The 25,316-nt window shown below is 53.3% G+C and overlaps 1 protein-coding gene across 9 annotated transcripts; it reads right to left on the minus strand.

The window, feature by feature from the left end:
- Positions 1 to 6: 6 nt before the first annotated feature.
- Positions 7 to 25,311, minus strand: HPS1 (HPS1 biogenesis of lysosomal organelles complex 3 subunit 1). 9 transcript variants are annotated; one of them, XM_006061127.4, is made up of 20 exons: positions 25,013 to 25,308; positions 23,232 to 23,338; positions 19,317 to 19,433; positions 15,643 to 15,780; positions 15,293 to 15,435; positions 13,769 to 13,877; positions 12,601 to 12,761; positions 12,014 to 12,116; positions 11,270 to 11,365; positions 11,059 to 11,128; positions 9,533 to 9,588; positions 8,070 to 8,237; positions 7,796 to 7,975; positions 6,666 to 6,727; positions 6,042 to 6,176; positions 5,895 to 5,960; positions 4,722 to 4,866; positions 2,533 to 2,646; positions 1,204 to 1,286; positions 7 to 737 (listed from the first exon to the last, which is right to left on the minus strand). In XM_006061127.4, exons 3-20 carry the CDS (start codon positions 19,431 to 19,433, stop codon positions 575 to 577), a joined length of 2,109 nt encoding a protein of 702 aa, XP_006061189.3. In that variant the 5' UTR covers positions 23,232 to 23,338; positions 25,013 to 25,308; the 3' UTR covers positions 7 to 574. The 9 variants fall into 9 exon arrangements, with proteins under 9 accessions (XP_006061189.3, XP_025130196.3, XP_025130198.3 ...); XM_025274411.3 differs by lacking the exon at positions 25,013 to 25,308 and adding an exon at positions 24,806 to 24,828; XM_025274413.3 differs by lacking the exon at positions 9,533 to 9,588 and having other exon boundaries at positions 8,070 to 8,194; positions 25,013 to 25,309.
- Positions 25,312 to 25,316: the final 5 nt, after the last annotated feature.

A 25,316-nucleotide genomic window follows, 5' to 3' on the forward strand; every position in this document is an offset into this window, starting at 1 on the left:
CCACAATAACCGTGACCAGGATTTATTCGTGCCGGCCGCCGACCTGCAGCCCCATGACTGTCCTGATGGGGGCGCAGTCACACTGACTGTGGGGAGACAGGCTCAGAGGTGGGGGAGAGGGCCACAGCGTCCAGAGCCACAGGGAGGACACGGCAGAGCCAGAGCTCAACCCAGCCAGGGGAGCACCTTTCACGCGGGGAGGAGACGGCTTCCTGAGGTGCTCTCCCCACTCCAAGAAGAGCTGGGCACTTCCTGTCGGTCTCCTGGGGTAAACGGAGAGGCAGTTCCCAAAGTCGGGTGGCCCTGGGTCTAAGGTCACATCCACAGCTGCTCTAGCTAAGGAGACTGGCCTTCTTCTTTCTCCAGAAGGAAGGGTTTGGGGGTTTGCTTGTTACCCGCAATGGAGGTGGCTCTAAAAGAGTTTCTTTTAAGAAATCCTGGGGCTGCCCTGGAGACAGTGCCATCCCCAGGGCCACTGTGGACAAGAGGAGGCTCTTGCCGTGGTGATGTCTGTGAGCCAGGTAGGCCTGGAGAACCAGGGGCACAGGCCGATGCACGGGGCAGCCTCCTGGTCCTAGAGCAGGTGGACCCGGGAAGCCTCGCCCAGGCGCTGGGCCAGCTCGCCGGCCTGCTGCACCAGCACGTCCGTGGGCACAACCGACAGGTGGAGGGCCAGCAGCTCGTGGCACCTGACAGCCTCGGCCGGGTGGCCCTTGCTGTAATACCGCAGGAGCTTCCTGGGGGAGAGGGGGGGAGGACAGGATTCACGAGGGAGACATGGGTAAGACGTCACCTCACTGGACTCTAGCACCAGGCTGGAAAGGCCTTCCTTGCTCCTTGCTGACTCCCCATTTTTGAGGCTCAGCCCCAGGCCGTCAGGGCCCATCCTCTGGAATCCCAACCCTGGATGGCAAGGCCCCAGCTATGGGGCCACAGAGCCAGCTAGGGAAGGTCCCAGGAGCCCAGCAGAGACAGCTGCAAATGCTGTCTCAGTGTGCAACAGGAGGGGCGGAACCCCAAGAGCACCCCACTCTCTTCCTCTGAGTGCCCGGCCGTGAGGAGCTCTAACAAGGGGGGCTGGGCTCAGGGCGGGGGGCCAAGGAAACACTCCTGAAGGAGGGGCTGCTGCCTCTGCTGAGACGGGCACTTATCATCTGTCATCTGTCCCCCTCTGTTCCCAGTGGCCCTCTGGGTCAGCGTCACCTGTAGTAGTCTCCTCCCAGCATGCCGACGGGAGCTGAGTCATCAGACAGCACAGGCACCTCCATGATCTGGAGTTTGTGACCCTGGGGGAGGAGGAGAGCTTCTTGAGTGGGGAGGCGGTGGGCACGGCGGGAAGACCATGGGTCTGAGTCAGACACAGCGGGTCCGAGGCCCAGCTCAGCCCTGTTTAGCAAGTGCTTAGCACTGGGAAAATGCACTGACCTCTTTCTACCCTGTCTTCTCACCTGTGAACTGGGGATAAGAATAAACTCCCAAGAACATTAGATGTGATGAACATAAAGTTCCTGGGGTCATGCCGGGCACCATGGTGGTAGCTCTCATTCCCACCAACCAGTGGACCTGGCTCAGCGTGAAGGATGGTGATCGGGGAGGTGTCAGTAAGAGCAAAGTGTGACCAAAGGCCAAGTCTCTCTCTGAAAGGACTGGGAATCCCAGGGAAGGACATGCCGGGGAAGCGACTCAGGCTCTGCTGGGCTCCCACCATGTGCCAGGTGTCGTCATGGGGTTCCTGCAGTCCTGTGCCCACTGGGATGGTGAGGCCCGCCCATTACCCCATGGAGCCAACCACACACACACAGAGCCTGTCTCTCCCTAGAGGCTGAGGTGATGCTCAGCTCCACGTCCTGGGCACCTCTGAGGAGGGCACAGGGCAAAGATGGGAGCCTGCAGGCCAGGAAGCCAAGCCTGGGTTCTGACGTCATCATTTAGGACCTCGGTGCCCTGGCCGTGGTGTTTGATCTCAGGGCATCAGTTCCTCCACCTGCAAAATGGGATCAGTGACACTCGTCCCAACCAACACATGGGCTGTGCAGGTGTGTGAGGCTGTGAGAGCGGCGAGATCCCAACAGCCACACTGCACCAGGGAAAGGTTCGCCACGACCTCAGGCTGAGGGGAAGGAGGGCGTGCTGCCAGGAGCAGAGACAGGGCACGCAAGGTGCGAGCAGCTTTGCTCGGGGCAGGTTGGTTAACTGCTCTCAGCCTCCAATTATCTGTCTCAGCAATGGGAGCAGGAAGCGAGGCCTTGTATCACAGAAAGTGTGGGCTGAGCATCCTTGCTTGCGCGGGGCATGGCGGTCTGTTCATGTGTCACCAGGATGACTCTTGAACAACAGTGTGAGTTTTTCAGAGAACTGGGGGCAGGGGTCACAGAGCCTGAGCGCAAAGGCGGACCTGAGCTCTGGGTCCCAGCCAGCTGGGCTTCACTGTCAGTCCCACTGGTGACAAGAAGAGGTGGAGAGACAGACTGAACAGAATCCAGGAGAAAGGGAGAATTTCAGGACTGCCCTGCCCGGGCCAGCCACACCCACCATGTCGTTCTCGAACCACAGGAAGTAGGAGCAGCAGAAGTCCCCCTCGCGGAACAGCAGCGTGGTGTAGCCCTTCTGCAGGTATCTGCGCGCCAGCTGGATGAGAGACCAGACCTGGGGAGAGGGGACAGTGCTTGTCTCTGCAGCCCGAGGGTGGCCCTTACCCCACGGCGGGGGCTGGGCTCGGGCTCTCAAATCCCAGTGAAGAAAAGCACTCGGAGGAGGAGCTCCTGGAGGGCCAGGGGCCTCTCCTGCTTCTCTTCTTCTTTGGTGCCTGGGCCCAGCTTTGGCTCAGAGCAGGAGCTTAGTAATAAACAGATGATGGATGGATGGATGGACTACCTATCCCTCTCATTACTGCAAGGACAAAATATACATATCAACACTTTATGAATCTTCACTATATACACAAGCTATAAAGTAGCAAATTCATCTTTCAGGCCAGAACAGAGCCAGGGACACAAGCAGAGATGAGAGGGTGGCCACCTGGAACTCTCCTATTTCGAGGGCTCACACGGACCCCTCAGGGCTGAGGATCTCTGGCATGGCTCTATGCCAGGAAGGTGCTAGAAAAGTGTTTGAATGCACAGTGCCCTGGCCCTGACACATCCTCTGCTCTGAGGTGAAGTCTGAACGAGGGCTCACCAAGGGCACCGATGGGAACACAGTGACTGAGGGTCAACATGCCTCAGGTCCTCTCTGCGAGGCTCTCCTCCCTGATTCAAGGACTTCCGCCGCTGCCTGTGAGCTGCCCGAGGGGAGCTGGCAGCAAGGGGCACCTCTGCCCCCACCCCCCACCTCCCAGGGCTGGCAAAGGCCTTCTGCACTCCAACCAAGACACTTAGTGACAGGTGTACATGAGCCCCTCCCAACCTGATCACACACAGCATCTAATTAAATGCAAACAAATAACATGGACTTGCTCTGTTTTTCAGGAAAGCAATTAGACAACGTATATCGGTAACCTTAAAAACAATTCCTCCCACTTGACTTCATAATTCCATTTCTGGGAATCCATATTGAGAAAAAATCTGAGATGAGGACAAGGATAAATACCTAGAGGTGTGTGCACCAGCATTATTTATGACAGAGTCTGCGAACAGTCTCAGTGTTCAACACTGGGGAAACGGCTAAGTACATGGTGCTGCGTTCCCATGATGGACTGCCGTGGAGCCGGTGAGAATCATGTTGATAAAGAATTAATGACATGAGGAAATGCACCAGATACACAGTGAAGTAAAAATGCGGGAAACACATGCATATGCAGGATGACCTCAACTACAACAAACCGCACAGGAAAACGGCGGAGAGAAAGGCACCAAGACGAGCCCAACTACCCCGGACGGAGACAAAGATGCTGGTGTGGACGGTCCCAGGAAATGCTCGACCAGCCCCAGCTACATCCAGGGCCACTGCTGTGCGTCACCGTGTGTGTGCATCTGTAATCTACGCGGTAACTCCACGACGTTACTGGTGTTACCGTTCTCCTTTATAGACGAGGCAACTGACACTTAAGACTCCCTACCGCCCCAGGCCACACAACTAGTGAGGGGCAGAGCTGGGTCTCCAGCGGGCTGTCAGTGACCTTGTTTTCACCATTATGATACACTTTACTTAGATATATAAAATATACATATATAATAATGTAAAATACATGTAACATGTATAATATATAGTGACATAATATGTATAATATATGTATAAAATACAGTTTTTTATAAACTGGCAGAGGCCTCTCCACCAAAAATACTAGTTTGCCATGAAGATGAATCAAAGAAAATAAAAGGAGCCCTGGAGACTGTTTCCTCTGTAGAAACCTCCTACTTTTACATTCTGATACTCAAATCCATTAACCCGTGTGTCTCCTTTCTGTCTTAGTGAACTCAACAAACCCTTACTGGGCCCCGGCCATTCCCTCCCTGGCCTCACTAGCCAGTGCTGCTCCAGGAACTTTAACACAGCTGGGGAGGTGGTCCCACGTGCTGGCCGGGGCCCTAGGGCGACAAAGGCAGGACCGTTCTCTTGGAGCCTACAAAGCCGGGTGCGGAGGTAGGCAGAATGCAGTAAGAGTTCCCATGGGGGTGCTCGGAGTCTCCCGGGGCCCAAGCGCGGGGACTAGCCCTCCCAGGCAGGGTCCAGGCACGTCTTGTCTGACACGCAGGGAGCGTGCCCGGGCTGGGCCAGGTTACCTTGGTTTTGACGAAGGTGGCCAGGGGCCCCCGGCCCAGCTCCGATGAAGTCCTCTCACTGCTGCTGAGGGAAGGGGCCACCATCTGACCAGTGGTACGGTCCACGTAGATGAAATGCACCAGGCCTGGGAAGTCTTCCAGGAAGGTGAGGGGCTGAGTTAAGGTGCTTTTGAAGCCAGAACCAGGGAAGGAGGTCCTCCATCCACCGAGGCTTCCTTCAAGCGTCCCCCTCCCCCGCCCCCCGCCCCATAGGTTTCCTTTTCAGCCACCCTACCCTCCCAGGACATCCTCTTTCCCAGGTCTCGCTTTCCCTTTGAACTCCCAACCCCGAGAAGGTCTAAGGTGCAAGTACAATGGATCTCTGGCTCTGGCACATTTAACGCCGGGAGTTCTGCTCCCAAGGAACACAGTATGTTTATGTTTTACCATCTTCATGCAGGATGAGTTTAAATGACACACGTGGTGGGGCCAGGGTGGGAGCAGAGCTACGGAGCTGAGGAGTGAGCCTCACTGGCCGCCACCCACACGCCTCGCCATAATCCTCTTCATCTCTACGCCTCATCTTGGGCTGGAAGGTTCCATTTGAGAGGACGGGCAGCAGCAGGCGGCTGGCAAGGCCCTCTGTCACCCCTTCCACCTGCACGCTGAGGACTGAAGTCTCAGGAAATTTTAATACTGAAAAAACTGCTTCATATAAAGTTTCAGGGAAGATCAGTAATTGATAAAACTAGTTCTCTAATAAAACGATACGTCTTAGAGATGGCTTTTTAAACAGGGACCAATAAACACCCTTACCGCAGGCCTTCTCCAAGCCTTCATATTCCTCTGTACTGTAGCATCTAAGGAGGGGGACACGGCCCCTCAAACCTACCTGACCCCAGGCCCCTGCCCCTCCTGGAGACCCACAGCCACTTTGCTGGCTGGACATCTACACAGATGATCTCTATGAAGTAATCCTGGGACACCAGGGATTTCTCAAACTCCAGCCTCGGAGCACTCCTACAGATAGGACACCAACAGGACACTAAAGTCGCCTCACTTTCTTCAGCAAAAGGAAGCTGAGGTGCAAACTACGTGCTCTTCCCCTAAAGCCGCTGTCCTTCAAGTGAGGGGCAGAGGAGGCAGCAGCCCGAGGGGCCTTCACGGCTAGCCCAGGGCCGGGCATCAGGATATGACACCATGGTGACGTTCCTCCTGCTCTTCACCAGCAGGAAGTCCTTCCAGTCCGCCAGCTTTTCTCTGTCGAGGGAGCAGGGGAGCAGGAGGGTGAGGCGTGCCCGGCTCCCGCCCCGGCCGCCAAGGGGTCGCACCACCACTTACTGCATGAGTGTCTGGACTTGGTCCTGCAGGTGCTGGGGCAGGTGGGGGCCCCCCCGGCCCGGGGCCATGGTCAGGAAGCTGAACCGATAGATGGCGCATAGCTGCCGCTTTACCTTCCTGCATGCCTGGAGCAGCCTGGGGGCCAGAGATGAACTGTGACAGAGGGAAGGCTCCTGGAGGGCATACCCAGGATGGCACCCCATCCCTGTGGTCACCCTCCTCCTGGACTGATAGACGTGGCTGATGAACTACACCCTGGCCCTCACTGAGCTGGGAGTCAGCTTCCACGTTCCCCCGACATGGGGCTCTGAGAAACTCAAATCTCCTCCAACCTCCTGGTTTATTTTATGGAAAAACAAGGCGCAGTGACTTGCCCAAGGTCACGCTGGGTCTGTGTGGAAGCTGGGTCTCTGCTGGTGGTGTCCGGTCCTCAGGCCCTGCTCCTCAACCTCTGTCTTCTCTGTCCCCAGCCTCCCCTCAGCATTGTGGGGGTTGGACCCGCCCTCCCAGGACCCCCTCTGTCCTCAGAAGCGCCTCCCCGAGCATCTTCTCCTCCTGGGCCTGGAGGAAACCTGCCCCCTTGTCCAAACGATGCCCTCCTTGACCTCAGGGCCCACCACTCACTCCCAGGATGAGCCGGGCTCACTTTTGGAGAAGGCCTTGGTCTTGAACTCCAGCCAGGTTTTCTGTAAGCAGACAAGTGACAGGCGGCTTCCTGACAATGTTCCCACAGTGAGGTCCAGGGGGGCTCTGACGTCGGGCTCTAGAAGGCTCCCCATCTCCATGCACAGCACACAGCTGCTGTCCACAGCCAGGCTGGGTCTCTGGCAGGGCCCCCAGCACACTGTAGCCCACTGTATGCCATGGTCTAGTCACTCAGCAGGCTTTTACTTAAAAAGCAGCTTCTGGGTGTGAGCCCCAGGCTCTCGGCCTCGCTGGCAGACACGTAGACCAGTGCTGTCCGAGCGGCAGGTCAGTGCTTCGAGGGCGGGGTGGACGCAGGCAAGGGCGGGGGTGCTGATCCCCTTCAGGGATCTTTGCCTCCTGATACCTCACTGGGGCATGCCGGGCACCAAGAGACATGGGGCGCTGTGGACTAACTGGGCTTCAGTCACCTGCTCTGCCTCATCTGATCCCCTGCTTATTTTCAAACCAGTGCAAACTTCAGCCACAATGAATCTCAGTTCCTCAAACAGACCCAAGCCCTGCCAGCTTCCTGAACGGCCTCAGATCTCAGCCCAGGGTTCTCGTCTGGCGAGTTCCCTCCTAGGCTCCTGCGTGGATTGCGCCTGGTCTCCTCCTCTGTTCATGTACTGTCCCTGTGTCTGGGCCTCACGACCCTATCTGGGCTCTAAGCCCCCCGTGGGTGGGACGGCCTCCTTGTGTCCTGCAGCCTGTGAGACCAGCCACGTGGTGAGGGGCATAGTGGGCAGGCCACTGGCCATTCCTGAGCCCTCGAGTTGGGCTCTGCCTCCACTGCTCACCCATTCAGTAACTGGCCAAATCACCATCTATCTGAGTCCCGCTCTGGTTTCCTTATCTGAAACATGGGAGCTGGAACCTGTGTTCTGCCGAAGTCACACAAGAACGTTTAGGAAATATAAAGTGCACTGCCGAGCTGCGGGGGATCAGAGCACAGTCCTCTGGTGGGGTGGGGCAGAGGCTGGCCCCCTCCCCTTGAGCCTTGGCCCCTCAGCTGTGATGAGAACAGGCCTCCCCTCCCCAAGGTGGGGCGTCCAGGGCCTGCGTCTCACCTGAAGTTCTTGCCCACCTCGATTCTTGACAAACTTGTCCATCCTCTGGCGGAGGTCCACCATGATGGGGTGGGAACGCAAGGCACTCCCAGCCTCTTGCCCCTCCTTCAGCTTCTTCTCCAATTGAGAAAACCCATCCAGCAGCTGGTACAGGGCCAGGGCCAGGGCCGTGCTGGGGCACTGAGGGGAGAAGAGCAGGGCGGGGTGGACAGGGGTGGCCGGGGGGCAGGTGTCCAGGCCGGGATGGCCCCAGGGCAGGCGGGGGCGCTGATACCTTGGTCAGGAGCACCATGCTGATGCCCGGCCACAGGGGCAGGCAGTACATGGTGTGGGGCACCAGGGGGCAGTAGCTGTCTTTCACGCTGGCATCCAGGAAAATCCTTCTGGGGCCAGAGGGTCCTGGGGAGTGAGGGATCAGCGTCTGGAGGGTGTCTTCAGCCATCTGAGGAGGAAGAGGAGCTGTCAGGGGGAGGGGAGCGGCAGTTGTTGGGGGTCCTTCCCAGGCTGGGTTCCCCCGCAGCTGCCCACTTGCTGTCTCCCTCAGAACCTCGAGGGACAAACTCTTCTAGCCCCCAAAGTCCCAGTTCCTAAATGCTGGCCCTTTGCTGAGGCTCCCCTGGCAGCTCCCATCCTGCTGTCTGTCTCTCTCTCTCAGGATCCTCGGGGCCCTTCTGCACAGCATCAGGACTGGATGCCACACAGGGGTGGTGGGTAGTAAGAAAGGGGAAAAGGAAGAAAGGAAAGTGGGAAAAGCAGACGGGGTGGCATAAGCTGGGGGGAGGCTCCTCCCCAACTTCATGTACACAAAGGGTTTAAAGCCTGTTAACAATTGATCATTTGACCACCTTCCGGACCTCCAAAAGTCATTCTAAGGGTGCAAGTGAGGGCTTCCAGGACTAAATGAGAAAACTCCAGCCTCATGAGGGCTCTGGGTAAGAGTCTTCAGTGGGCAAAAGTGGAAAATTAAGGGAATCATTAGGGATGCCACAAAAGCTTCTTTGTAAGGAAGTCAGGGTAGTCTTATAACAACAGCAAAGGACTGGATGCAACACACTGGTTGTTCCAAGATCTTGCTAAATAAATAATAACATAATGCAGGCGATGCACTCTGAACAGTCTCGTTAAAAACCACATTGCCAAGGAGTGCCTCATCAATGGGAAAATGCTCAATACAAAAAATAATGAAGAGCATTAGGATTCAAATTGGGTAAAAGAAAAAATATATATGTTGTGTGTGTGTATATAAATACGTTTATAAAGTCATAGGAAAGCCTAGAAGGAAACACTCCAAATGTGTTTAACAGTAGCTAACATCTGGGGTTGGGACTGAGTGATTTTTATTCCTTTTCCATATTTTAATTCTGTTTTCCCCAATTTTTCTACAGTGAACATATTTACTCTCTTATTAAAAAAAAATTAAAAATTAAGTTAGACTTTCACTCCCAAGAACAGTGAGAGTGGGGATTTCTCAGGAGTGGAGGCTGTGTGTCTGGGGGAGGGGGAGGAGGGAGGGAGAAGGCCACCCTCACTCACCACGCCTCCCCTACCCCCGGCCCCCACCTCTGGGCTGAGCTCCGTTCCCTGCACTGGCCGGACAGCCGTGAGACAGCACCAGGAAGACCGGCATGGCTGGAGCGTCACCCCAGGGGAAGCCCTCAGAGTGCCCAGGGCCCACTGCAGCATCTCAGATCAGCTGGTACCCTGGCCAAGCACCCTAGGCCCCCAGGAAAAACTCACCTGAATGTGGGGCGAGTCAGTAGGTGGGGTGCCCCCATCCAGCCAGATGGTGCTACCTGCAGACAGACCGTAGGTAATAACAGGACGACAGAGACAGTGGGAAAATGTGAACACTGGCCCAACAGCCTGTCAGCAGGGGACGATGGAAAAGAGGCCCTTCCCCACTGGCAGCTCAAAGCACCTCGCTGGGCAGAGCACCTCAGTGTGAACTGGAGAGCCTTCCCCTTTTCATTCTACCCCAAGCTGGCGAGTGCAGGGCAAGCTCCCTCTGTGGTACCACAGCTAGGGCAGCCTGGGCTGGGGAAGAGAGGCACCCCTGCCCACTCCCCCCTGCCCAAGCTGGCTGCTAGGCACGAGTTCCCCTCCCTGTACCTCGCAGTGGGGGGGGCAGGTCCCTCAGACCCCTCCTCAGCCCCCCAATCCCCTCCTTGCTTTTGTCTTCTCTACCCCTTCGAGCCCCTCTCTGGCTATAACAGTGCCTTTTCACTCTTTGCTCGGAGGCAACACAAACTGTCAACAGTTCCCCGTTCATTTAGTCAATCAGCAAACTTTTACTGAAGCACCTACTGTGTGCTGGGAAATGAACTAGACTTCTTTTCCTAGGACAGCTCACAAAAACTACTGAACCAAGTGCATATTTGAAATATTATAGCTTTGTACTAACAATGTTCTCTTGTATATTTCACTGCAAATAACCATCATTTATAATCACGTTTCTTGGGGAAAGCTGTATCTATGTTTCAAAGACCTGTCTTAAAATGGATGAAAGCAACTCAAGCTGTTTGTAAGCTGTGAGTTCTGTGTGCTGTGGAACAGGAATTATTTACAGCTTTGAGGCATGAAAAAACTAACCACTGAGAGAAAGGGGTCAGGAGGAGGAACAAGGGGAGGAAGCAGTGAGAAGAAAACCACTTCAGCCGTCACCCCAAAGTAGCACTTTCTGATGTGCTTGGGCTCGTGGCAAGCTTACAGAACCTAGGAGAGCTGCGACCTTGGCCCTGGAGAAGTGGACAAGAGATGAGCTGCCACGTGGTCTCAGAAGTCCCAGGCTCCTTTTTTGTTTTGTTAATAATATTTCAAACATTTTGGTTTTTTTTTTAATTGTTTATCCACTTACTTTGGAAGTAAAGTATAAACTATACAGATTCAATATTGATATTTTAAACCACTGTGCTGGAAATAAACTTACTTAATTAGCTGATTACTTATTAACTACAAAAAAGAAACAGAAGGCAGAAGAGTACACACATGCGAGCTGAACTTTTAAATGAAATCAACTTTCATAAAAAGTTTTATGGATCACTGAAGTGGTCTCAATAGTCCTTGAATTCAAGCTGGAGCTGGCAAGACAGACAGAGGGGCTGCAGCAGACAGTGTCCTGGGCTCTAGGAATGTGGGTGTCTGTGCCTGGGCTCTTACAGGGCATTGGGATCCACTGACCCCTAAGACAGATTCCCAGGGCTACCAGTTGGCACCCAGCTCCTCCCCCTCACCATCCAGGGTCCCTCCTCCACTCTAGGTCTCACCTGAACTCTGCTCTCCGGGGGAAGGAGCTGGTGTGAAGTACTCTTCAGTCGGGGAGAAGCTGTCTGTCTCCTGGGAGGGAGAAGGGGCACCTGGGCTGAGGGCTCAGGGAGGTTCTCCTGGGGGCTCAGCCCTGGACCCTGCTCTCCCAGGAGAGGCAGACCTTCCCCTCCTCTTCCCTCCTGGCCCCTCCCCATGGTACAAAGCACATACGGTCCCCGCAGAATTCCTGGTTGGGTCTGCAGAACAGGAGCTCCAGGCCTGCTGCACGGGGATGCTCTGGCTGCGGTGGAGCCTCCGTGGGGAAGGCTGTGACAGGACAGGCCCGCGGATGCTGGTTAAAGCTGCTGACTGGCTTCTCTTCCTCCCAGCGCTTCATGGCACAGCCCTCGGGGGGCTTGCCGGCCCCTGCGCCCACTCCACTGCACAGCCCTGCGTGTGCGCCATTGCTTCCCAGGGATGTTTCAGTTCTAGTCTTTCTCCAGAACCACAGAAATTCTACAAAGTCCAACAAACTGGCATCCAAATCACTGCCACACTGCCACTGATGAGGAGGGTGGTGTGGTCAGGCTGGCCAGCACTTTCTAAGTGTTTCACTATGCCCCAGGCACCGCTGGGCTCCAAGTAACCCTGAGAAGTAGATGCCATGGTTGTCCCATTGAACAGATGAGGGAATTGAGGCTCCCATGGGGTGAGTACTTGCACAGCAAACAGCTAAGTGGCGGAGCTGGGACTACGTGACTCCAGAAACCTGTACTTTTAACCCACTAATCCACCTGCCTTCTAGAATTCCCCTTACACCTGAAAGCAGCTAGAAAAGTCATGCCTAACCACACATTCAGGACTGAGACTCAGAAGCCAGTCTCCCCAGCTGCCTGCCCAGCGCTCTTCAGACTGGCCATCCGAGTCACCTTTCTGGTGGCCTCCCACTGCCCAGAGAGCTGCCCCGAGAGAGACCTGGGGGTCGCTGTCCTCTGCTGTGCTCTCGCTGGGGTAGAGATCCTGCACCAGGAGGATGAGGGCCAGGAGGTCGGCTGGGCGCAGGGAGCTGGCGTTGTGGCTGTGGAGAGGACAGGAAGCCGGTCAGCATGTCTCCATTGCCCCTGCCCGCAGGTGGCAGTGGATGGGAGCAGGCAAGTAAGGGGGTCTGGAGCAGGGTCCCTGCCCTCCATAGTTTATAAAGGGGCCAGCTGACTTTATCTGCTTCTGAGAAAGACATGGAATATACAAAATTAATGAACTCATTCATTTTTAAAAATAAAACTTGGTTGTGCTAAAAAAAAAAAAAAAAAACAATGACCAGCGGAAAACCACCAGGGACCAGGAATGGCATATCAGGAAACCCTAAGTTCAGACTCTGAGACAGTATTCCAGGAAGGAATAATTCAGAGAGGGGAGTCAACCGAGGGGGATGAAGAACTGATAATCTAAGAATCAACACTTCCTGGAACTGATGGGTCTGGAAGGTTTCCCTGGCCCAGGAGGTGGTGCTTTTCAGGAAGGGGTCGCAAGAAAGGGTGAATGTGAGGGGTCCTGGGGCTCACCTGGAGTAGAAAGCCAGCAACTTGGAGTGCACGAGCAGGAAGGCGTGCAGGGCCTCCTCGCCAGCCCGCCCGGGGCTGGAGTTGACGGCCTGGACGACGTGCCGCTCCAGTGCCTCGATGCACAGCTCACAGAGCTGAGGGTGGATCAGCCGCTCCACAGCCTGGGCATGCGGGCAGGGGGATGGAAGCCATGTCACCCCAATTCCTCCCGTCCCAGCCAAAGTCTAGTGATACATTCACTCGGGCCACGGTGAGCGCACACCATGTGCCAGACGCTTGGGAGCAGGGAAGCTCAGACCAACACAGGCTGTGCTCTTGAGGGGCTCAGTCTGTACTGGTGTATCAAGCTCCTGCGGGGTGTACATCTGCCGGGGGCGGATTCCCCTGACACACTCACGGCTCACTCTCCTGTGCACCTGACTATTAATGGTGAGCTCATACTTGTTTGCTCTTCATTTGTCCTCTAACTCAGCGACTTTCAACTTGTAGTTCCCAAACCAGCATAACCAGCGTCACCTGGGAACTTGTTCAAAATGCAAATTATAGAGCCTCCCACCCTCAGTGCCTACAGTGACTGAGAAAAGTGAAGCCCAGGAACTCGAGATGATTCTGATGCATACAAAGAGGAGAACCACTGATCTACAGAGACTCTGTCTACAACAGGGAGCAAGGTGGGTGCTACCGACGACCAGCCTACCCCTCAGATCTGCGCTTAGGTAGGAGTTGAGGCTCAGCTCCCCTGACACTGCTGGCCGGAGACGTAGCTCACTGGTTGTAGCTGGTACCATCATTTGCACTCAGGCAATCTTTAGTGCTGCTCACTTTTTACTATTTTCTGCTCTAGTTTCTGCTCAGTATAATTTGGGGGAAGGGATCAGAGGCGAGGGAGCTAACTTCAGAAATTTCCATAATTTACTGAGAGCCCAAAAACTGCACTAAGAAGTCTGTTTTACCCAAAGTCTAGCTGCATTAGTATAGGGAGGCCCATCAGAGTGCCTAACGCACCACGAAGCCAGAAAGAGCAACCCTCTGAAATGCATGAGCTTGGGGGCTGCCGGTGCCCTCACTCACTGGGGTGGGGGACGGACGTCAAAGCGTGGTCTCAACGCTGCCCAGCCCCCGTGGCCTGACACTTCCGTGGCCCGAGGACTCCCGCACCCAGCGTCACCTCTACGGCGAAGCACTGCTCCTGGTCCCGCAGGCGGCTGTAGGTCCACAGCAGGCTCTGGAAGCGCTCCCACACCTGCACACGCTGCTCCAAGTCTGGGGGCCGCAGCCTGGGGCAGAGAAGGGAGACCCACAGAAAAGTGGCATCCCCAGCTTCAACCAAAGGAGCAGTCTGAGCTCACCGTCAGAGCTGGGCAAGCTCCTGTGGCAAACACCTGGGGGAAGCCCCACAACACAGCTGGGGGAGCCCCACAGCACACCTGGGGGGGCCACACAGCACACCTAGGGGGGCCACACAGCACCCCTGGGGGGCCACACAGAACACCTGGGGGAGTCACACAGCACACCCGGGGGAGTCACACAGCACACCTGGGGAGTCACACAGTACCCCTGGGGGGCCACACAGCACACCCGGGGGAGTCACACAGCACACCCGGGGGGGCCACACAGCACACCCGGGGGAGTCACACAGCACACCCGGGGGAGTCACACAGAACACCCGGGGGAGTCACACAGAACACCCGGGGGAGTCACACAGCACACCCGGGGGGAGTCACACAGCACACCCGGGGGAGTCACACAGCACACCTGGGGGGGGCCACACAGCACACCTGGGGGGGCCACACAGCACACCTGGGGGGGCACACAGCACACCTGGGGGGCCACACAGCACACCTGGGGGGGCCACACAGCACACCTGGGGGGGGCCACACAGCACCTGGGGGAGTCACACAGCACCCCTGGGGAGTCACACAGCACACCTGGGGGAGTCACACAGCACACCTGGGGGGGGGCCACACAGCACACCTGGGGGGGCCACACAGCACACCTGGGGGGGCCACACAGCACACCTGGGGGGGCCACACAGCACCTGGGGGAGTCACACAGCACACCTGGGGAGTCACACAGCACACCTGGGGGAGTCACACAGCACACCTGGGGGGAGCCACACAGCACACCTGGGGGGAGCCACACAGCACACCTGGGGGAGTCACACAGCACACCTGGGGGAGTCACACAGCACACCTGGGGGGGGCCACACAGCACACCTGGGGGGCCACACAGCACCTGGGGGAGTCACACAGCACACCTGGGGGAGTCACACAGCACCTGGGGGGCCACACAGCACACCTGGGGAGTCACACAGCACACTTGGGGAGCCACACAGCACACCTGGGGGGCCACACAGCACCTGGGGGAGTCACACAGCACACCTGGGGAGTCACACAGCACCCCTGGGGAGTCACACAGCACACATGGGGGAGCCACACCACAACCGGGGGACCCACACATAGTTGGGGTGCATCTGGCTGTGCTCTTGCCATGGAGCAGAGCGGGACGGGGGTGGAACCGGGAGGCAGGTGCCTGAGCAACTCACCTCACTTCTCAGCCTCTCGCTCACACATATATGACAAACGCCAGTGAGAGAGACCCAGGGAGGTGCCAGGAAGCAGCAGGGGCAGAGTGGGACCAGCAGCTTCACTGAGGCCTCGAGAGGGGTTCAGCACAGTACCCCAGGACTCACTCCTTTCGGATGAGCTGTCCATCCACAGTCACCAGCCCGAAGTGCACCTCGAACAGGTACTTGAGCACGCACAGCTTCTGCCGAAGGTCCCCTTCACCCTCTGTGTGGTCTCCGTTGATGGCGATGAATAGGCATTCTCCAAACTGCAGGCAAAGAAATCAGCTGATGTCAGCCAGCACCAGGGACAGAGGTGGGAGAGTGGGTGGGGGGCGGTCAGATCCCAGGGGATTTTGCTAAGATGCAGTATCTGCCTTCTAAAGGAGTCTGAGGTTCAAGATGAGGAAGAGGCATGTGGACCATCCGAGGAGCCAAGGGGTAGAGGAACATGGGCCCCAGGGAGGCACACTCACCAGGTGAAGGACATACAGGTAGCTGCCATTTTCCGTTGAGAAGCAGGTATATGTGTCTGAGAGCTTCTCCAGCATGGTCATAGAGGAGATGATGACAGGGGCCAGGAGGGTGCTAAGCTGGTCCTCCAGGGCGGGAGGCTGCAAGCGGGGGCAGAGAACAACACTGCTCAGGGGGTGGGCCGAAGAAACGGACAAGACCCAGAACTTGGCGTTAAGGGCTCCACAGTTCTAGGCACACCCAGGAGGCTGTCACTGTCCTGACAGGGAGACCCCAAATCTTGGGTCAGGAAGACTGGGAAAGGTCAGGCACCTAATTGCATTGTTCAGGCCTGAATTCTGGAAGGAAAGGTAAGGAATTAGGCCATGCCTCCACAGAGGAAGCTGACTCTAAGAAAATTTGACCAAAGTCCAGGCCCCTTGTTGCAGTAAGTCTCCTTTAGGGAAAGTATCCTAAGGAAAACAATCAGAAATGGGGCAGCGATACAGGCGCAAAAATGCTCCCCGCAGCATCATTTATAGCAGAAGAAACTGGAGAGAATGACAATGTCCAGTACCAGGTAAAGAGTTAAATATACAACAATACATCTAAACGAAGGGAAGATACAAAGCACTTAAGATATCAGAGCACTTCAGTGACGTGGAGAATTCCTATGATACAGTGTAATGTTTTTAAAAAAAGGTTGTGAATGCTTTGTACTTTCAACTGCACAGAAAAAACTAATTATTGAAAAACATTTAAAGATTCAACGTCATTAAAGTGATTGCTTCTGAACAGGAGGATCAGGAATGATTTCTCCCCCTAGTTTTTATATCTTTCTGTACTTTCCTAGTTTGGTGACAAGCATGCCTTTCCTTTTATAATCTCTTCCCTCATCCATTCTCCCTGCCTTCCAAATAAAGAACAGAACAAACAGACAAAACCAAAAAGAAACTGGACGAATGTGCTGAAGATCTGTGAGTGAAAATGGGATAAGGTCAGGGCGAATGGTAATAAGTCAAGTTCCTGACACAAGAATGAAGAGGTACAAGGGCACAGCTGACTTTCCCCATGCTGATCTCAGGAGCCTTGACTGAAACAGGGAGGAAGCAGAGTCCTAGTTTTAACTTGGATACAAGGAGCTGAGTAAGACCTGGCCTTGAAAAGAAAAACAGGCAAGCGGCCAGGGGTACTGTGCGGCACTTGAAATATGAGGGGGCTATGGCACGTGGGGCGTAATTCCTCCCACAGACTTGACATTCAGGAACCCAGGCCTGTGTCCACCATTGTAGGGGCTGCCAGTCACCTTCAGTAGGTCCCAGCTCAGGTGGCTCCTCTCCTGACCATCCCCAAGCCCACCCCACCCCAGCCTGCCCCATCCCACACTCTGGTTAAAAAAAAAACCCACGGTGTTTTTTTGCCATCTGGTTCATCTTTATCCTCTAAATTCTGCGAGTGCAGGGTCATGTTGCTACATTCACTGCTTTGGCCCTGAGAGGCTGGCAAATAGTGGATTTTCGATTAGTATTTGTTGAATAAATATCCCTTCACATAGGCAAATGCTGGTTGAATTATTCATGTACCATAATTTTCTGGAACTGTCATGAATCAATTACATTAATAGAAATGTGACTTAAAAACCTAGATGGTGTACAGAAACTCATTTTAAAAGCAGTAGCTTTCACTAGGTGTACAGGTGTGACAAGAATTCTTTTGTTTTGGTGGGGTGGCGGGGGGAATGATAATCTTTGGTGTAGCTCGAGTGTAAAGAGAATTCTCCTGTATTTTTGATATGTGGTGTGGTTATAAAGTGGTACAATATCTTTGAATGGCTTTTGAATCAATGATTCTTTTTTAGGAATTTATCCTAAGGAAATAATGAGATGTGGGATAAAATTCAAGCACAAATGTTCCCAACAGTAATAGCTATAGCAAACTAGAAGCAATATACATGTCAAGTACTGGGGAAATGGCTAAATAAATGATGCTATATTTACTCATATACTGAATATAATGTTTCCATTAAGATTTATGCTTTTGACAATATTTAACAAAATGGAATAATGCTTTTGCTATAATGGCAAGTGAAAAAAACCCAGGAATTAAAACTGTAACTGTGGTATGAGCTCAACTATTTGTAAAAGATAGAGACCCAAAGAAAATATATTGAAGAGCTAATAGCTAGAGGTAGAAGAATTATGGGTCATTTAAAAACTATTTCTCTGTTACTTCCCAAATTTCCTACAATTAAGTCACATTATTTACAGGACCAAGGGAAAAAGTGTTGTATCCAACAGAAATAAAACTCTGAAGACTTTTTTCTTTATGCCAGTCATTTAGGAACTGAAAAATCAGGAATCTGTTCCTTTCTGAGGTTTTTAATAAAGAGGAAGAGAAACACTATCAAATCGTTTGCCTCTTAAATTTTTCAGTTCAGTTCAGTTCAGTTGCTCAGTTGTGTCTGACTCTTTGTGACCCCGTGAGTCACAGCATGCCAGGCCTCCCTGTCCATCACCAACTCCCAGAGTTCACCCAAGCTCACGTCCATCGAGTCGGTGATGCCATTTTTAGACTATACTGATGCAATGGTTTAAGAACTAAAATACTTAAAAATTCTTAATTTAAAAATTATGTATATTGACTATTAAAAAATAAAGGAGCCTAACAGATATACCTGTTTTTAGCTTAAACAAAATCACTTAAATGTCTATGATCTCTGATACGCTGTATTATTCCTAAAGAGCATCAGTGATGTTGAGGCCAATTAACTTGCTGACATGGCACTAGTTCAGCTGATGACCAGGCCCACTGGACCAGGAAGGACACTGAGAGGCAACCAGCCTGTGTGGCTGCAGAAATGCAAGGACTCTCTACTGGATCCTCAACAAAAAAGTGTTCAATCCAAAATTAATCTGGAAAAAATTTTCAAAATAAATTATTCCTTTAGAATGTACAGTTGAACTTATCTAAGTGAAAAGGACACCTATCTTCAAGTCATCACATTAAAGTGTTAAACTAGATATCTATATGCAAAGAAATAAACTTCAATCTATACACTACATAGAAAAATTCAAAGTGCATCGTCAGACCTAATATAAAACCTAAAACTAAAAAAAAAAAAACAAACCTAAAACTAGAAAACTTCCAGGAGAAAATATGGGGAAAATTCTTTGTGATCTTGGGTCGGGCAAAGGCTTCTTAGATATGACACCAAAAGTATGATCCATAAAAGCAACAAGTGGATAACATGGAGTTATCATATTAAAAATATTTGTTTTCAAAGATATTGTGCAGTAGATATGAAGACAAGACACAGACTGGAAGAAAATATCTGCACAACGCGTATCTACTAAAGGACACATCCATAATACCTAGGGAACTTTCAAAACTTGGTAAGAATAATAAGAAACAATAAACGCAATAAAAAATAGGCCAAAGACCCGAGGAGACACTTCATTGATAAAGATATAAAGATGGAAAATAAGCACATGACAAGGTTCTAAAATCTCATGGGGTGAGGGTGGGGCACAGCCCTCCAGAGCACCCAGGGCTAACCTCTGAGGACGTGTGGGTGCGAGAGGTGCAGACACACGCAGCCTTGTTCGCCGCTCCGGCCGCCAGGGCGGGTGGGCAGGCTCCCCGCCTCCTGACAGTGCTGCGCTAGCCCCCCCGTCAGACCCTCCTGCCCTGCACTCACCTTCTCTCCCTCATTCTCTGTCTGTCCAAACTTCAGGCGCAGACTCTCTTCAAACTCCTCATCTGTCCAGTAGAAGAGGACCTCCGCACTCTCTGTGGCCACCAAGACGCACTTCATCTGCCAAGGAGAAGCGAGGTCAGTTACCTTCAGCCCCACACCCACAGACTCAGCCTGAGGAACGAAAAAAATTATAATCCCGGCAAATACCTACTGGACTTTACTGTGTGCAGGCACTACCACGAGGGCCTTCCTGGTGTTACTTCGCAGCACCCTCACAGCAAAGCAGGAATCTTCAGTTACTCCTATTTTTAACTCAGCAGTGGCCACAGGACTAGAAAAGGTCAGTTTTCATTCCAATTCCAAAGAAAGGCAATGCCAAAGAGTGCTCAAACTACTGCACAATTGCACTCATCTCACACGCTAGTAAAGTAATGCTCAAAATTCTCCAAGCTGGGCTTCAGCAATACGTGAACCATGAACTTCCAGATGTTCAAGCTGGTTTTAGAAAAGGCAGAGGAACCAGAGATCCAGGATCCAACATCCGCTGGATGATCAAAAAAGCAAGAGAGTTCCAGAAAAACATCTATTTCTGCTTTATTGACTATGCCAAAGCCTTTGACTGTGTGGATCACAATAAACTGTGGGAAATTCTGAAAGAGATGGGAATACCAGACTACCTGACCTGCCTCTTGAGAAACCTGTATGCAGGTCAGGAAGCAATGGTTAGAAATGGACATGGAACAACAGACTGGCTCCAAATAGGAAAAGGAGTACGTCAAGGCTGCATCTTGTCACCCTGCTTATTTAACTTATACGCAGAATACATCATGAGAAACGCTGGGCTGGAAGAAGCACAAGCTGGAATCAAGATTGCTAGAAGAAACATCAATAACCTCAGATATGCAGATGACACCACCCTTATGGCAGAAAGTGAAGAACTAAGGAGCCTCTTGATGAAAGTGAAAGAGGAGAGTGAAAAAGTTGGCTTAAAGCTCAACATTTAATCAGAAACTAAGATCATGGCATCTGGTCGCATCACTTCATGGCAAATAGATGGGGAAACAGTGGAAACAGTGGCTGACTTTATTTTTTGGGGCTCCAAATTCACTGCAGATGGTCAATGCAGCCATGAAATTAAAAGACGCTTACTCCTTGGAAGGAAAGTTATGACCAACCTAGACAGCATATTAAAAAGCAGAGACATTACTTTGTCAGCAAATCTCAGTCTAGTCAAGGCTATGGTTTTTCCAGTAGTCATGTATGGATGTGAGAACTGGACTATAAAGAAAGCTGAGTGCCAAAGAACTGATGCTTTTGAACTGTGGTGTTGGAGAAGACTCTTGAGAGTCCCTTGGACTGCAAGGAGATCCAACCGGTCCATCCTAAAGGAGATCAGTCCTGGGTGTTCATTGGAAGGACTGATGTTGAAGCTGAAACTCCAATACTTTGGCCACCTGATGCGAAGAGCTGACTCATTTGAAAAGACCCTGGTGCTGGGAAAGATTGAAGACAGGAGGAGAAGGGGACAACAGAGGATGAGATGGTTGGATGGCATCACCAACTCAATGGACATGAGTTTGGGTAGACTCTGGGAGTTGGTGATGGACAGGGAGGCCTGGCATACTGAGGTTGATGGGGTCACAAAGAGTGGGACACGACTGAGTGACTGAACTGAACTGAAAGCCAAGGCTGAGCTCTTTCCTGTGTTATCCCGCCTGTCTAAACACAGCATCAGACACACTACCAGCCTACTGGGATCAAGCGTAAAGAAGGACCCAGCTTGTGATCTGGACATGGGGTCGACTGCACGAGGGAGGCAGGCAGTCAAGGCCTGGTCTGGAACACTGGGCAGCTAGTGTACCTCGCTCTGGGCGGTCCAGTACTTCTACTCAAGTCAAGAACAGCTCCAGAGTACCAGCTCCAAAGCCCACAGACAGTGGGCTCAGCATTATGGGAGTTTCAGTCACAAGTTCCTCCTGCCCTGGGGGACACAGAGGCTGTGTGACCTTGGCCACAGTTCTTCTCACCCCTGCTTAGCTGCTGCTTCCTCAGCCACCTCCACCAGTATCCTCTGCCCTTTCAGACCTCCTTCCCCATCACCCACACATGTTCCCTCTCTGCAACACACAATGCTTGATTATGTAAAATGTGTTTTCTTATTCACCATGGTAGATTTTTAATCCACAGCTTCCTACTCTGGGCCTTGGCCCCCTGAGGTACAGCAAGACATTGACCTTCTCAACTCCTGGGGCAGCCTGACCACATCTGGTGAAGCCAGAGCTCTCCGGCCAGCTGCTTGCCCCAGGCAGGGGCTTCAGACCTTCTCCTGTACCTCAGCATGTCACACGGACACGAGCACATTACACATGTGGTAAGACATGACAGTGATGAGGAAGCCCCGCTCTTAACTCTTCCATGGGTGGACATCCCGTTTCCTCAGAAGGACCATTATATCTCGAGGTCTCAGACTCAGTTACACTCTTCAGGATCCCCTAGGTGACCAGCTTGGTGGTACTTGCTTCTGCTGCTGCTAAGTCACTTCAGTCATGTCCGACTCTGTGCGACTCCATAGACGGCAGCCCACCAGGCTCCCCTGTCCCTGGGATTCTCCAGGCAAGAACAATGGAGTGGGTTGCCATTTCCTTCTCCGATGCATGAAAGTGAAAAGTGAAAGTGAAGTCGTTCAGTCATGTCCGACTCTTAGTGACCACATGGACTGCAGCCTACCAGGCTCCTCCACCCATGGGATTTTCCAGGCAAGAGTATTGGAGTGGGTTGCCAATGCCTTTCTCCAGGTTCTTACTGAGTACCTCCCTAATCTCCAGTTGGATTATCAACTTTAACTCAGAGCACCTAGCTTTATAGTGTTTCTAGCACAGTGAAAAAAAAAGAATGTAGCCTACTCCCACGGAATTGCTACACACAAAGCAGAGACCAGGACAACAATGGAGCGTGAAAGGGAAGGTTGCTGCATGAGGGCAGGTGGGCCTGGAAGAGGCTGCCCTGGGGCTCCCAGGTGAGCCTGGCAAGGTTCAGGACTTGAGGGGCTGGCCTGGTGGGAAGGGAGTATGTGCGTTGGAGAACAGTGGGCTGTAGAATGAAGTCTATGAACAACAGAGAGTCCTTGTAGGCTGGTAAGGGTATGTGTCGTGGATGGGTGGGGCCAAGGTTATGGAGGCCAGTTGTCCTGGTGTGGGCTAATGTGGGTCCACTCTTTGCTGAAGGCCAAAGCAGGAAGCTGGGAGGGATTGGGGGCAGGAGGAGAAGGGGACAACAGAGGATGAGATGGCTGGATGGCATCACTGACTTGATGGACGTGAGTCTGAGTGAACTCCGGGAGTTGGTGATGGACAGGGAGGCCTGGTGTGCTTCGATTCATGGGGTCGCAAAGAGTCGGACACGACTGAGTGACTGAACTGAACTGAACTGAGAGGAGGAAGGGGCTGATTCAGGAGGTGTAGCTTAGAGGTTTGGTAGGCAGGGATGGGGTTTCCCAGGTGGAATAGTGGTAAAGAATCCACCTGCCAATGGAGGAGAGGTGGGTTCGATCCCTGGGTCAGGAAGATCCCCTGGAGATAGAAAAGGCAACCCATGCCAGTATTCTTGCCTGGGAAATCCCATGGACAGAGGAGCCTGGTGAGCTACAGTCCATGAGGTCGCAAAAGAGTTGGACATGACTTAGCAACTAAACAACAGCAACGGCCTGTGATGATCACCTAGATGCCAGGGAGGGAGAACAGAACAGGCAAAGGTGACATGAGGATGCAGGGCTGGGGCAGGCAGGGGGCGGGGCTGACAGCTCTGCAGAGCCTGAGAGAGCTCAGTCCTCTGCCTGCCTCACCCTGTCCACCTCCCATAGTCCGAGGAACCCCAGGGCGGGTGCCGCCTGCCTGCATCTCAGGCAGGATCACATACCGTGGCAAGGAGCACAGCAGAGCTTCCTGACAGTCGAAGGCTCAGAAAGGGCTGCAGGAGACAGCCTTGGTGACCAGCTCATGGAGAGCAGCACAGCATTCCACGACCTGGTTAAAACGGGTGGAGGGGGAGGGGAGCTAAGAGTAAGCAGAGGATCTCATTTCAACTGCTGCCCGTTCCGGGGAGTGGACAAGATGGTGGAGGGCTGAGTGGTCAAAGGTCTCTCTCTGGCTCTTGGGCAGTATGCTCAGAACACACTCCCCACTGCCAGGTGTTCCAGTGCTCCGCATACTGCTCACCCCTGCCTTCCCACAATGGAGAACATGGACCCAGCAAGCACAGTCCTTTGGACATAGCCGGTGGCCACAAACAGTAATTCTCACCTACTGTTTCTTCCTGAGCACTCTCACTTCCCTGTGGGTCACTCTGAACCATGGTATGGTCAGCAAGCCTACCCTGAGCATCCCCAGGGAGCCTGCTATGAGTGACTAATATTAGGCAATAGCACAGCACATCCCAGGGAGACAGATGCAGTCCTGGAAGACAGGAGATATCCCAGGATGATGCAGTGAATGGCAGTAAACCAACACAACAGGCACGGGAGACCTGGTTCTAGTTCTGGCTTTGCCAAGGCACTTACACCTCTCTGGGCTCAACCTCTGGCTCCATCTCCCTCCAGGGTTCTAGTGAGTCAGGGAGCAACCAGGCAGTCACATCCTTAGCAAACTACTTTCTTACAGAAGTGTGTGCTCAATCATGTCCTACTCTTTGCAACCCTATGGATTGTAGCCCACCAGGCTCCTCTGCCCATGGTATTTCCCATTCAGGAATACTGGAATGGGTTGCCATTTCCTTCTCCAAGGGATCTTTCCCACCCAGGGATTGAACCCACATCTCCTGTGTCTCCTGCACTGGCAGGCCGAGTCTTAACCACTGTGCCACCGGGAAAGCTCTTCTTACACAGAGGGTGAGGTGGGGGGTGTCACTATTCTTATTTCCCAGCTCCCCTCCTCAAAAACAGGGTGAACTAAACTAGTTCCAGAACCACTCATATTTTGATGATAAAAAGCAGGAACAATATAAAGCTTTAGCTTAATCAGGAAGCCAAACATTGTAAGCAAACAAAAGGCAAGAAAGGGCTGTTAAGGGCTCAGCATCTTGTGCAACTTGAGATTTCACTACTACGTCACTGGCATGACCGACCCTAACGCCATCTTCCCATTAACATGGAAATCCTCTTTAGTGGACATTAAGTTCTACTTTTATTTCAAAAGTTCTGTTGGAAAGAGAACCTCACTGGTGTTATTTTGTGGTTTCCCTGCTCTCTGCTCTAAGGAGGGAACACAGGACTCAGTGGAGCTTTAGATGGAGCCGGGGCAACTTGGGGAACCTCTCTGCCCCTTCTCTCCGCCCGCCCCCCGACTCATTTTCACCATTCTCCCCGTAAACTGCCCCTATGACCGCCGCCCCTGAAGGGCCGGAGGACGCAGGAGTAGGGTCTGCCCACTGGCAGCCTTCTTGTTTGCCCTGCACTTTACAGTTTATGCAGCAGTTTCACCCCCCATTCCCCGAACCTCAGAGTGGCAACCGCCCCACTTCGTAGCTGCAGAAACTTTGGCTACCAGAAGTGAAGCGACCCGCCACGTCCCCACGCCGGGTGGGTGAGGCTGGCGGTGGGGACCCCTCTACTTCCGGGAGGGCCGTGCCGGGGTCCCGGAGGAGGCCCCGCCGCCTACCGAGGCCCTCGGACTGTGCGTACCGAGCCTTAGCCAAACACCTACCAGTCTGCCTGGAGTCCGAGCCGCGCTTCCGGGTGTGGTCACGTGGTCGCCCACGTGACAGCCTGGGGCCGCATTGGCAGCTCGCTCCGCCTCTGCCTGGTTTAGGCTTCTGCCCGCCGCCGTGCAGTTTGCTCCGGCTAGGTAACAGGGACCGTCGAGCCCTGGCTGCGACCCTCACTTCCTGCGGGACAGTGGCTACGGCCCTCCGGTCAACGAGGAGGGCGCCGAGGCCCACAGTGTGCGGGCTTCCCCGGCAGCCGTCAGAGGCCCCTGCTGCATCGGCCACTGCGCTGGGCTCCGCCCC

The sequence above is a fragment of the Bubalus bubalis genome, chromosome 23 (genome assembly GCF_019923935.1).
Source record: "Bubalus bubalis isolate 160015118507 breed Murrah chromosome 23, NDDB_SH_1, whole genome shotgun sequence".
NCBI classification, from domain to species: Eukaryota; Metazoa; Chordata; class Mammalia; order Artiodactyla; family Bovidae; genus Bubalus; species Bubalus bubalis.

Bases quoted from the DNA above. Each gene is read 5' to 3' on its own strand.
- HPS1 (XM_006061128.4), bottom strand. From the start codon at position 19,433: ATGAAGTGCGTCTTGGTGGCCACAGAGAGTGCGGAGGTCCTCTTCTAC. The intron at 5,961-6,041 runs GTAAGTGGTGGT...CTCCCTCGACAG, and splicing joins CAAGTCCAGACACTCATGCA to AGAAAAGCTGGCGGACTGGA. The intron at 1,287-2,532 runs GTGGGTGTGGCT...CTCCTCCCCCAG, and splicing joins TGTGGTTCGAGAACGACATG to GGTCACAAACTCCAGATCAT.